This window comes from Vidua chalybeata, chromosome 2 (genome assembly GCF_026979565.1).
Source record: "Vidua chalybeata isolate OUT-0048 chromosome 2, bVidCha1 merged haplotype, whole genome shotgun sequence".
In the NCBI taxonomy this organism is placed as follows: domain Eukaryota; kingdom Metazoa; phylum Chordata; class Aves; order Passeriformes; family Viduidae; genus Vidua; species Vidua chalybeata.
This window is the reverse complement of record NC_071531.1, coordinates 96834473-96848799: the sequence shown is the minus strand read 5'-3', so window position 1 is coordinate 96848799 and position 14327 is coordinate 96834473. Positions and strand designations below refer to the sequence as shown.

The following is a 14327-nucleotide window of genomic DNA, read 5'->3' as shown; positions in this document are numbered from 1 at the left end:
CTAATTTTCCTTTTGCTCTCAGTAGAGCAGGGTATAACCACTAAAAAATCCTGCATCTTAAAAAATTCAGCAATAACTATTATTTACACTAGAACACAGTGTTTACTACTATGTTATTACACATACTCATGTTCGTAGAAGAAAACAACATTTGGATTTTTTTCAACCCAGCTTTAATGTTTAAAATATACAGTAATGCTCACTGGGGAAAGAGAAAGAAAAAAAACTTTATAAACCTAAGTGGATGATGGAAGAGGAACACTGCTTTCAGCTATGTCTCCATGCGTTTTCTAGGAAACAGTTCTCAATTTTTCTGTTAGAGCCAGGAAGGGGAAACCAATTTGAAAGGTTTATTTTACATTCCCTACTGACTGCAGCTTCAAAAAGTCCACCCATGGTGCAATCCTTCTGACACTTTTAGTTAATAAGTCAATATCAGGAACCAAGAATTTGTAGATTTGTTTCTAAACTCTTGCCCTTCTCCATTTTATTCACTTTCACCCAATTGAATCACAGTCTTTATCAGATGCAAGGGCAGCGATTTGGAGGGCAAGTGTTTAGTTCACACAGCAGTGCTAATACACAAAAAGCTATTTAAAATTATCTTCTTCCGTGACTTAACTTCTACATTACAAACTCAGCAATTTGTTACTTAAAGGTATACAAAAATTTTTGTAAGGGAATAAACTAAATCTTGAGATTTAAAATGTAAAGCATCAGTACTGCAATTTTGATAATATGCTGCAGCAAGTAATTAAGCTTGATAATCTATGATGAAAGACACATGTCTGCATCATCTACAGTAATGGGTTTTTTTGCCTTTTTGGCAGAGGAAAAGTCTTACCTATCAAATTCTATATTTGTTAATACTATTACTGTTGTTCATGACAGAAGTGTCAGAAAAAAAAAAAAATTCTCTTTTGCAGATTCATGTTAAACTGGCCAGAATGGATTTATACACAAGATGGGGTTTTCTTTCCTTGAACTAAGAAAGCAAAACAGTGATTTTATGAAGTTTCAAAGTATCATAATTCAACAAAGTATTTATTACACAAAATAAAACTGTATCTAAAAAGAATCTTATAAAATGTTGCAAATAGCATAGTGACAGATCTTTTGCAGCTGTAAAAGAGGGTGTAGAGGAAAGAATGCAAGAAAGGACTGCAGTTCCCAGCTATGGCCTGAAGTACTGCGACACACCATCCAACAGCCAGGGAGGTCAAGTGACACCACTTCTCCCTCACATTAACCAGCAGAGCTGACTGAGCATATCCTGATCTGAGCTTTCTCTTACACTGACAGCACTTTTCAGGTCCACATGCCCCATGCATTTTTCCTGTGAAGGGCTCCATGGAGCTTTACAGCATCAAGTACCTATACCTTTGCACTGACACTCTTAAAGACAAGGGTAGCCTTTGAAAGGCTGCCTGTTACTCTGCTGCCCTGGATACCTATGGCTGAAAGTAATTTTCAATGGTTGCAAAATGTGATGAATGCATTAAAAAAAAAAAAAAAAAGCCCAATGAAAGCCAAAAGGCCAAAACCCAAAGAAGAGTAAATAACCTCTTCAGGGATGGTCACCCCAGTAAACAGTTCTTACAGTGCCACCTGGTGGTTCACTTTCCTAAGTACCATTTCATTTACTTCAACAACACTTCAGCAAATTTGGAATAAGAACAGCAGTATTTTACACAGATATACATATATAAATACCTATACACTTTAGAGGTCTATATGTAGAATTTTTTAATAGACTACTGTATAACTCATAATGGAAAACATTCTACCATAAGCACTTCAGTAAAAGCTAATTAGACTTTACCAATTTTTTTACTTTTGGGACTTAAATGACACAATCGCATGTTTTGAACAGGATTTTTTTACTTCAGAAAAATCCTAGAATGAGAGAACAGAAATTCACAATTCATTTAAATAAAAACAGTCTGACATTTTACTTTAATTAGAAACTTTTAAGTTAGAAAAAGTCCAATGACATTTCCTATATCATAATTACATTGAAAAGACTTCCCAAGTTTAAAGTAGTCAAAATGTGATTTTTTTATAACTTAAGTTTCTGGGTAATTTTGAATTTGGCACAGGACCAAAGTACCACCAGCCTTGGCACTGTAATTCATACACATCTTTAAGTTTTATATGCTCAAAATACTAGCTTCTGTCAGAGATGATAGCTAACATTTACTTACTTGTACAGCACAGGTCTGTCTTGTAAGGCTTCCATGGCTTGAGCGAGAACTGGAGAAATGTCACATGATTCTTGTGTCAATGTCCTACATTCATCTACAAAATACCAAAATAAAAGCACATTCTTTACTCTGTAATACATTTTATACAAGCTGTCAAACAAGAAAATGAGTTAAAAACAGAAAGGCTTTTAATCTTGAAGACTTCAGAATATGCTACCTGAGCTAGTTAGTGTTAATAGAATTAAATTCCCCTGCAAGCAGTACTATAAAATGCATGTCCATCAAAAATTTCAACAACAAAAAGGATTAAAGGAAGCTTACTATTTGTTCATGCCCACATAGAAATGTTGACTCATTCAACCTTCAGATTTTTATTGGGCTCCTCTGTAACTGTTTACCACATTTCAGGTAAACTATTAAGAAAAAAATGGAGCAACTAGTTAAGCAAGCTGTTTGTTTTGCCATTTGGTTCTGATATTTTTTTTCTTTCATCAAAATAACTATATAATTTTGTACATTCCTAGCAAGAATGTGGAAATCATATAAACTAAATCAAACATTGGCAGAAAAATTATGACTTTTCATAAGGGTGAAACCACAACTATTATTTGAGGTTTCAGCATCCACTGAAGAACAGCTAATGAATATAAAAATCACATTGCACCATTTTCCCCCACCATGAATCATGAATCTTACTGTTAGTGAGACAGTCTCTTGCTTTTTTTATTACTTCCCTCTTCTCCAAAGCAACTATATTTGACACTATCAAGGTGTTACAATGAACATGGATGGCTACGTCCAGGGTACATATGGGAAAAAAAAAAACCCTACTGTCATTCAAAAGAGCATCCTGACAAAAGGATTTTTTTCTTTTCTCAAAGTAATCCACCACCCTTCCCACTAATCTAGATCTTACTACCAAATCATTAAAACCAACAACTTCCCTCAAACTCACAAGGAAATGAAATTCAATACAATTAAAATTTTGTTTGGGCTACCAAACTGTAGTAGTTGTTCTTTGTGGAAAACCATCTACTAAAAACACAAACAAATAATCCACTTTTATAATAATGAAATTGGCCCAAAAAATGAGAGAATTGCCACTTAACTGGTTCAAAACACATTTTTTCCTAAGAAGGAAACCAAAATGTTAATATATCTTGGAAAGGGTTTGTGCTAAGTTCAATCCACATGCAGGAATTATTGGAATCATCATAATAATCATAAACATAAAAACATTCTTAGTCCTACTTTGAGTCCATCTGTAAAGTCGTTCATAAGATGTCTCTTGCAGTAAAGCCATCTGTTCCATAATTTCCAAGCTACAAGACAAATAAAAAGTTTATATGCAAATACTGTTTTAGGCATGTGCAAGACAAATTAAACATACCATTATTAGAATTTTGAGTATTTTTTAATTTTTGGTGAAATATTCTGTATATTTCTGTGTATGTATTCTGTCATATGAAGCAAAGAATGAGGCCTTGCTTTAACTTCTGCTTTTAACTGTAAATGGCTCTCTTGCACTCATTTAAGTAGGACTTACCCCGCCCTTTGCTGATTTGTTCGGAGGAGAATCTTGACATCATCATGAATTTGTTTTACTCGTCCCAAAGCCTTGAAAAAATCCTAAAGAAATTTAAAAACAAAACACAAGTAGTGTGTAAAAGCAATAATTTCTTTTCAAATCTCTAGCACTCCATACTCCCTCTTTCAATTCCATTCCTAAGTTTCTTGCAGGTCTGTATTCCAAGAGCTGCTTTTAAAATTCACATCCCACCTCTGCCACTTACCTTTCATTTCACCTTAAGAGCCTTAGGATTTTTTGGTTTCCCATTGTATCATTCTTTTCATCCACAACAAGGGAAAAAAAAAAGATATGTTTCTAAACCTGTCTTGCGAAGTATGTGTGTTTCACATCCATTAGGTAACTCTAGGGAGATTTTGAGGATACTGCTATGCATTACATCACTGTCTCCCATTACTGATAGAAACTAAGGAGCAAAATGAAACTTGTAAAGTACAATGATTACAGTTTGATATTTTTTGTATTCATAAAATGGAGTAACTATTTCTTAAAAAAAAAAAAAAAAAAAAAAAAAACCAAACATTTGCAATAGACTAGACTAAGGTTTTCCAGAACAACCTTTCTCTGCGGAGTAACTCAACAGCAGCAGTGAAAAAAAAAAACAAACTCAAAGCCTAGAAGACAAGTACATATGGCTAAAAAGGTTACTTTGTTAATTTCAGAGTGCAAATGGAAAGCTAGTAACATTTTCAAACATGACTTCTTATGAAGACATAATTCAAATGCCTTGGAGGCGACCAGCTATTTCAGATACAACTGCTTGTTACATCTACTGTGATTTGAACAGAGATTGCTCAGGAAAGCAGAGTTTCATTCTGGCTCACATCACCTAAAAATAGACATATTCTAAGTAAAAGAGGCCAGCAATTTAATCTACTGCCTTGCATCAATTGTGTTAAAGACCATGTTTATAAAAACCCAAAGCACTCTTCCTTCGGGATAAAAGAACATTTCCAAACCACAAGACTGACTACAGGTGTTTTAGGCACACTGGTTGACTCTGTCATAGGGGAAATGCACACACATGATGTTACTGAAGTCTGCCAACTAAAGCAGAACAACTGTTTTATCTCAGTTACTTCTGCACACTTTTTAGATGAAGTATCAAAAAGAGCAGCCCTCTCTGGCTGCAAACCAATCACGCAGTAACTGGCACAGGGTTGCTGTCATTGTTCCCTGCAATAGGCGCTTTCTAGAAACTTGATGAACTAGAATGTTCTTTCATGGTAATTGTGGTACAGAAGCATACAGCAATTACTCAAGTGCACAGTTATTTAGCACATTCAATTTATGCTTCCATTAGAACTGTTTATGGTTATCAGTTCCATGTTTTTAATAGTGCTTTAACTGCAAACAGGATGCCTGTGAAAATGAGATAAATCTGGACTACCTGCTGATACACTACGTGGAGCTTTCCATGCAACTACAATAATAAAAAGGTCTACTCAGTATACTCAATTCTTTCATTTATTCAGTTTGCTTTTACTGTAGAAAAAGTTTCCTTTTACTGTGTCTTCTTATTCAAACCATAACATATTCCAAAACTTTTTTTGGATGGTGGCTGAAGTGAATCAGCACCTAGTATCTTTAGCAACTAAATAGCATTGAGGGAAAGTCTCAGTTTACACTGTCCCAAGTCACTGAATACCTGTGTACATGAATATGCAAAATGTACACACACATGCACAGTGGCAGTACTAGAGAGCTGCAAGCTTCTCATTTGCTTTGAGAGTCATGAAGTTTTAAAATGTCTTCACTGAAAATTCAGACTTCATAACCATCTTTTTGAAGTGTAGAACTATATGAGAACTCCTGTGCCTCAAACTGATTACATGAGAGCTCATTTGCCTCAAACTCATTACATAAACTAGAATTTAATGTTGGTTTTCTGTTCCTTTACTTGAATCTTTCATCACACATTTCAAACTCATCAGAAATTCTCCATTCTCTTAAAAGGTACATTCCTCAATAAAAAATTAAATTGCAAACCGAAAATAATATCTCGTGTACAATTCAGTTAGGGCATTTCTACATTTTAGTTCAGGGTGAAGATTTTAATGTTCATTGAGCTACCTCAGTAATTGGCTCATCTTTTGTGCCTCGAAGCAGATTCATTTCATCCGGTGTCAGCTGGAATTTTGCTATGAATGCATCTGCAACTTGTGCTTTCATTTCTAATCTCTGACTGTAATAAAACAAAGTGAAGAGGATATTAGCTTTTTATGCTTATCTCAAAGACTTATTTTTCATATTTATACTTTCAGAAATACAACCAGCATCAGAAACTGGTATTACTAAATTATAATAGCACATTCTTGCCATCAAACACTTGAGTTGCTTTTTCACATAAGACTTTCTATTAAGCTTACACAGATTATACAGTAAAGACAAGGTAGAGGTATTTTAACACATTTGAAAATTACTAAGTTCTTTAAAATAATATTCCTTCAACATTTGTATCATAAGTTATCTAATCCAGATACTTTGTGCTTGCACATTTGTAATGCTTGATGTTACTACCTTTCAAATTCACTAAGGAAAGAAAAAGCCTATAGCATTTACAAATTACAAAATTAACCTTAGATTAATCTACTTTTCTGCAGACCAGATCCATTTCTTTGTAACACCAGACAGTTGGGATATCAATTTACTAATGTCACAAGCAATCAAAATGCAATGGCTAATTCTCTTGTTCCTGGAATAAACACAGCCAGGATGCAATATGCAAACACCATCTCATGGGCAGCATTTTCCTGCACAGGTTTTGTCACATGCCTTACAACCACAGAATAGCACAAATGGAATGGACTGGGATTCCTGTAGCAACAGAAAATTTGTTTGAACTGTGGTTTGAGCACATAGTATTCCAGGAAATAAAGACTACTTTTTCAGGACATTGAGAAGGCATTAATTAATTATTTGCAGAAGAATAAAGCTCAATTCCTTTAAGAGTATTTCATCTTTCAATGTGATATAATTACTACAAGACAAATACATAGTTATAAGAGGGTGGTAAGACAGACAAGTATGCTTCTATATACTGTATAATTAAATTTCCTTGAAAGATCAAAGCTTGAAAAGTAAGCTTTCACTTATTTACTCCTTCTCTACCATCCAACTAGTGTCTGAACTTCATTCAGCTACTAATTATGGAAAACAGACTTCCATTCTGTAGACACAGATGACTTTCCGACCCTGCAGTTCCACAAACTCTTTTAGAGATCAGATTAAATGTTTTGCAATTGTCAATACTCTAGCACATTGAACAATGAGAGGGAAAGCAACATAAAATCCAACAGTACTTTAATAGTAAAATCTATGGAGATCAAAGGGGAAAGTAAGTCAATACTTCCAAGTTACACAGCAGACACCTAATCAAAAAGGAAAACCAAAAACTCATATGCTTTAATACCACCACATCTTGAATTAATAATTCAGGTTTCACTGGGGTCCTAGGCAAATATAATGATTTTATCTTTACACTGATTTTAAGCATTGCAAAACTGTCAAAGTATTTAATTTTCTCTAAATAAACTCTACAATTCCAAATTTTGGGTCTCCATGAAGTCAAATGTTTCTCAGGGAAGGGACAAGAGTGATAGAGGATGATTATAACCACCTATACAGACAGATGCATCCATGGAAAATCCTGGCACTTTCTAACACAGTGGAAGGGGAAAGGAACACCACCATTTTGAACAAATTCAGTAAATTTTCAGCAGGAAGAGAGCAAGTCATGCTGTAAGAGGCAAACAGAGAAGTGGTCTACAAAACATACAAGAAACAGACAGGAAGATACTAACAAAAGACTATTTAAAAATCAATATTAGGCCTGTGAGTGACATTCTGAGGATAACTATGAAATTCTCACAACACAGATGAAAGATGGGGCAGGTCTGCTCTGCACTAATATACTCACTGCAATGATGTGTAAGCCATGCTATTCAGGCTGCCTCAGCCATCCCTGCTCATCCCTAAGCTGTACTGACCTTCGCACTGTGCCAGCACCATTGTTTACAGCATCATGTAGTGAATTATATCAGGGAACAAATCTGCCAGGAAAAAAAATCCAGAAGTTCTTACTTCTTGGGGGTAGAGGTTACCACCAAACTGAATCCTTGGGGATTCAGTTTACCACAGCCTGTGCTAAGGGAGTGGAGCGCACCAGCACCAGGAGCTGTCACAGGCAAGAGGCATTGGCTTCACTGCTGCTATGAAACTCTCACGAAAACTACACTTCGGAATTCCTCTGGGGCATAAGAAGAGCTCATTTCAATAGTCAGTTGCAACTACTACTAGTAATAATCAAAATTATAAATATTATGACCCAAGAAAACCCTAGAGGCATCAAGATGGCTACTCAAATTGAAAATCAGCCAAGGACACTTAAATTTTAACACAGTGATGCTGCTTTCAACAAAGCATTCCTGTTTCACACTTTTTGCTGAGCAACTCTAATGCCTCAACATCACCACCACTGTATTTGGTTTAAACAACAGAAAATGTAAATTAGTGAATTAACTTCAATAGACTCAATAGCTCTGAGTCTCTCCTCTTGGGATGGAAGTCTCAATTTAATACAATCCACAAAGCTGAAAACAGACTGGATTATCCCCCCCCTTTAGGTAAGAGAACGAAGGTAGCAAATAGATGAGAGAAGGCAAACACAAGGCCTTCTTTGGGTTCAACTGAAACAAATCTTCAACAAAGAGAGGAGCAGCTAGGATGCTGAGAAACTCTTTTGCTCTTTAAGCCTGTGTATCTCCTGAGTGCATAAACCTTAAGGTGTTCTTATAGGAGATCTCAATTTATTATTATCTTCTGTTCTTCAGATTTTTTTAATGTATACTTCGACCAAACTGGGGGTAGGAGGAAGTCTCATTTTAAGTGTAGTATATTGGGCACAATGGTTTTCTCAGTTTTCAGGTAGAAGTAGGTTTGTGGTAGAACAAGGAACAGAGTCAGGAACTGTACAAACAGCATGCTCGTGAGTCAGTCCTGGAACTCTGTGCCCTGTTTTACTCCTTTATAAAAAAAGACTAATCTTGCTAATCCATATCTCTCCTTCTGCAAATCCTCACTCTTCACAGTCCTCCCTCCATTTTTGCTGCTATGGAGAACAAGGTTTGATCAAATACTGCACTTTAAAGCCATTCCCATCCTTGGCTGTGTCTTGGGCTAAGGCCTGGCAGAACTGCACACTGATAGGACTCTGTGCACTCCCAATAATTAACTTTTATAATATAGAGTCAATACGTTAAACTCAAGCACACTGGGCAAGCTAAGCTTCACAATGCACTCAGCAAATAACCTTAAGGTGGCAGCAATGTCTCATTCACTTTACTCAAGACAGTGACTGGAAAGTGGTGACAAACATCTCTCCTAAACAAAAGCATGTGTCTGAATTTTGATAAAGCTGTTTCTGTTGGCCTCTTTACAAAGCACACAGGATTTCAAAGAGCTACTCCCTTTCAGAACCCAGGTTAGCCAGTTCTGCTTGAGATGACTGTGAAAGTTGCCATCAATCTGCACAAGAAAGAGACCCTATACCCTAGATGATGGATCAGGAACAAAATATGTAAATTGTACATACCTTTGATTTTTGCCTGGCAGTGTACAGTATTACTGAGACCAATACACTCAGATCTGTATTCAATTTTTTTCTATATATATTTATGTATTTATTTCCTCAGATACAAGCTAACAGGTGTTTAGAATTTAATCTAACTTACTAAGACAGGGCAATGGATTAAAATGTCACTCAAGGTTGCTACAATCATTTCACTACAGTAAGTGCCTAACAAAACACAATGCAGGTAACAGCAAAAGCCAGTGTAAGGCTGTTTTACATATAACTCACAGTAGTCACTACTTATGTGCAGATGACTGGACATTTCAAGACCCACTGGCCTTTCTGTAGATATAATAACTTATAAATTCTAAGCAGTGCAGTACAGCTCAGGAAAGGCCATACCATGTTGTTATCCCAATTTTTTTTTTCTTTTAACACAGTTAATCCTGCATAAATGAATGAAACTAACAGCTTATGGGATCCTTGCATTGATGCAAAAGGGGAAGTGCCAAGTGTTGGTAGAATTTAGAACTTGGGCAAAGGACAGGATTCCAACAAAGAGCAATTTCCCCAGCTTTAATCGTTACCAGGGAGACAGAATTCTTTTGCAAGAGAACTCAAGAGGCTGGGAAAACTATGCACTTCATGCACTTTTCCCTTGAACCAAATACAAATGTGCACTGTTTGTTAGGATTATCACCTAGACAGCTCAAAAATGAGGTGAAGAAACAGACTTTTCCAAAGCTTAATTTTATTTTGCCATCACATACAGCATAAAAATCTGCTAGTTTCTTCTACTTAGGATGAATCAGAGCAGTCATTCTGAAATTACTTTCAATTTGTGGTACTGAGGACTCAACACATTTTTAAAGCCTCAAGATAATGGAGTATTTCTAACTCATAAGTAAATAACAATCATCTTTAACATTCTTGTATAAAGCTGCAAAATTATTTTTCTGTCATGTGAAAGGCAAATATACAAGATTATGTAACAAAACAGTTACACACAAGCATTAGAAAACCCTTCTTAAGAGTAAGTAGAGGTGCAAAAGTGCATTTGTAAATGCTGAGAACAAATGTTTTGTTCTGCATTTTATCCATCAAACACATCTCTTATTGAAGCAGAACTGAAATACTGTGAGGAGGTATTCAGTGACCCATTCCATCATTATGGATTATTATGAAGTGTTCTCCTTACTTAAAAAATAGGAAGACAAAAAACCCAGTGAATTGTCTAATGTTTCCAGGATACAAGAAAATAGCAATAATAGTAAAGAAGGCTTTAGTGAGACCTCATCTGGAAAACAGATCATAATCCTGATCATCTGTGTGCAAGAACAATGGATTCCCATTAGACCACAGCCAGCAGGATGATCATGGAAATGGAAAAACTAATTTATCACAGGAGGTGAAGGCAGCTCTTAAGACAAAGGACAAGATGAGAAAACAGTCAATTTGTATCCAATAATTTGGTTGGAAATGAGGGAAAGGCTCCTCCTGGAAAGAATGAACTTTTGGGGTAAGCATTCCACAAATAGCAACACACACAACATGTAAAAATAATGCACTAGTTATGTACTGAACAGCTGATGAGTTTACCAAAGTCATCATGCAAATAACATGTGGCAGCAGGAGAGTGGACTTGAACTTAGAATGTCTCTCCCATCTGTAACACCTAGCTGGAGACAGATAGCCTGCAATGCTGCAGCCTTGCCATCTCATACATTCGGTGATAAAAATAAATGGGGAAAAATTGAAAAGGTTAAATCTAAAGTGAACCAATAATTCTGAACTGAAATGATTAAAATCTTACTAAACAGATTACCAATTACTAGAATAAAAAAGTTTATATGTTGTAAATAAATTCAAGAAATTAAATAATTTTCTACTTTTATACTGGTAAGGCTTCCTCTAAATATGATGCATATGCATCTATGGAATATTTTTGACAAAATTTTCATATGCAGAGCTTTGCAGAAATCATGTGATATATAAAGATATAGATATGCAAACACACAGAGTAAAACACTGTTTGGCAATGGTTAAGATCCATGATCCATGGTTTCTAAGTTATGCACAGAGATTAAGTTTAAAAGGAGTGTGCTTCCAATTAACACATTCTTTTCCATCTTTTAGAGATGAGCTATTTGATATTTCCATACCAAACAGACTGGTATCTTGAGTTTATCTTTTATAAAATCTGATATAAAGTCACTTGAAAGGGGCTTGCTTAGTCTAACTCCAAATTTGTCATCAAATTCAACAATGTTGCCAAAGGCATGGAAATTACACGCTGTTCTTTACATCCACCTGGAATAAAATCAAAACAAATGAGCTTAAGCTGCAGCAAAAGGAGAACTAAATTAGATAGCAGGAAAACAATAAAACCAAAATCAATTTCCAGTGAAGACAGCAGGTTCTCTGGCCCTTCTACTCCTGGGCTTTTCTTCTCAGAGCAGATCAGACAAACATCAGTCAGAAATGGTATCATATAACTGATTTTGCACTTCTGGTGAATGTTTCTCAACCTAAAACCATGCCTCATTTCATACTGACCAAGAGTACTTCATGTCTCAACACAGTTGCCAGGATGAAAAGCTAGTAAGAAAATAAGGCTTTGCATGTTCTCTGCTGGTCATGGCTGGAATGTGACAAATTAGTTTTGTTTTTTTTTTTTTCTTTCAGATCCATTTTAGTTGGTTTTATTCCTCTGCTACACCTTGTCACCTATGCTTTACTTTGCTACAAATCAGGATAGAAAATGAGCCTCAGAACTTGAAGTATTCACTCTGTCCCACATGGAATTCAGTTTAAACAATCACTGCTTTTTCTCATGAAGCACATTCATGGGAATAAATGCAAATACAAGTTTCAAAAGGTCAACACATGAAATACATCCCATCAATGCAAACCAACAGATCACCACTTTTCTTAGCACAGGCTGATAAAAGAAAACCTCTCTAACCTGCTACAAATAGTGCTGAACTTCCTGCATAATTTCCACATTGATTATGACATAAAAGATATTTGTTAGAAAAGGAAAAGGGCACCACCAAGAGACAAGGAAGAGAGATCAGCAGTGCAGCATACTGAAGCAGATGTTCACTTAGAAACATTTTTCCTAAGACTTCTAAGCTTGTATTGAACACAGAGGTGACAGTTAAATAATTGACTAAATTCCAAGAATCAAACAAGTGTTTGTCATTTTAAAATAACAAACAAGTGTTTGTTATTTTTTAAATAAAGATCAAGTCTGAATGTAATGTGATTCAATTAAATCACACTTACATTCCTGTCTGGGAATCATATTTAATTTTATTTTAAAAAGTAAAACAATCTCAGAGCTATGTAAATGGCTTTTTTTGTAATCAATGTAGCTAACAATGATTCTGACACCAAAATACAAATTTCACTGTGTTTAAGAACACAATTAAGAGAGTGTAGCAAAATAAGATAGCCTGTAAAGGTGTTCAAGTGCCTCATCTCCACTAAAGTTCTGAACCAGTAGCCTGACTCAAGAAATATCTGTCTGAGCCATTTCCATTCTTTCATAACAGATTTCAAAGTATTGTGCTGTTACTTCTAGAACACTAGTTCTAGCCCTCAACAACTTTTGCATTTCTGCACTTATTTTCAGTGAAGCCCCTGAGCATATACATACATAACTTACATACTTACATAACTGCTGTTACTTATTTTTATAAGAATTAATATTTCAAGTATTACCTTCTAGTCTCTCAATTGTTACATTGATCACTGTAACGTGTGGCTAACCTCAAAAACAGCAAAACATCTTGCACAACATCTAATTATTAAGTGGCTGGTAGAATTACTATGAAGACAGGCTTCTAGCATTCTGCCTAGAGTATTTGGAATTAAACAAGTTATTTCTCTGGTATGGGAATTACTGAAGTCTGGGACGCTTGTCCCGTATGCAAGGTGAAGTAGTTCAGTATTGCAAATAAGTTTTCAGCCACACACACAAAAAAAAAAAAACCAAAACAAAACAAACCAAAACAAAAAAACAAAAAAAAAAAAAAACAAAAAAAAAAAAAAAAAAAAAAACAAGCAGAAAAACCCAACAAAAACCTCAAAACAAACAAACCTACAAAAATAAACAGAAACCACCAAAACCGAACAAAATGCAAACAAAACTAGAGTCAAGTATAACAAGAGAAGCAGAGAACCAGCAAGTCAGAGGAACCTATTATTAAAATCTCACTTCAAGGAGCAAGATCCTTTTTCTATCAGCCTACTAGCAATAGCAATTAAACATCTTTTAAAGCACAACAGATGATCATTGTTTGAAAACAAAGCTCCTCATTACTATACATAAAAAACCTAATGCAACCCAAAAGTAATATTAGTGTGCTCAAGTAGAAGTAATCTACTGAAGATAACTGAAACAGAAGTGGATTTTTAAGAATTACCAGAAATTGTCTAAATTAACTAACTCAGTTTTTCTTTATTATAGAAGTTTGTTATTAAATACATTAAAATGAACTCTATTCAAGACTCCATGTTACTGAGAAGCAATAGCTTAACCTTTTGTTATGAAGATATGGGTTGGATGTCTGGACTACTTTATTTCACACTACATGGTTCTATTAAGTTATGGTAAGTCTCAGTTTTAAACGAAAAAGGAAAAAAAATCATCCTAGTTCCTATGCTAAGCAGATACAATAATTTAAATAGTGTGAAGGAAAACTGTTTCTGATGTACAGTAGTTTTAACTAGACTTCACAGAAGAAATAAATTCAGAATAAGCAACCTGACCTAAGAAATGCACTAACTCTGACATATTAACAAATATAAAAATGCAGTTGTATTAATTACTTTTAAAATTTCTTATCTAAGGAAGACCCTATATTTAGCATTTATGCCAAAGCAGGTCTAAAGCTCACAAACTAAGTAACAAAAAAAAATGCTGCAAAGCAAAAACCCAAGAATGCAGAAGTTTTAA

The 14327-nt window shown here is 35.1% G+C and overlaps 1 protein-coding gene across 2 annotated transcripts in view; it reads right to left on the bottom strand.

The window, feature by feature from the left end:
- Nucleotides 1-14327, bottom strand: part of COG6 (component of oligomeric golgi complex 6) — a 55122-nt gene that overhangs the window by 33883 nt on the left and 6912 nt on the right. For both annotated transcript variants that reach the window (XM_053935376.1, XM_053935377.1), the window contains exons 5-8: nucleotides 5866-5977; nucleotides 3751-3833; nucleotides 3456-3526; nucleotides 2205-2298 (exon numbers count right to left, since the gene is read on the bottom strand). In XM_053935376.1, coding sequence (XP_053791351.1) covers nucleotides 2205-2298; nucleotides 3456-3526; nucleotides 3751-3833; nucleotides 5866-5977 — 360 coding nt within the window. The remainder of the gene's footprint in view (nucleotides 1-2204; nucleotides 2299-3455; nucleotides 3527-3750; nucleotides 3834-5865; nucleotides 5978-14327) is intronic.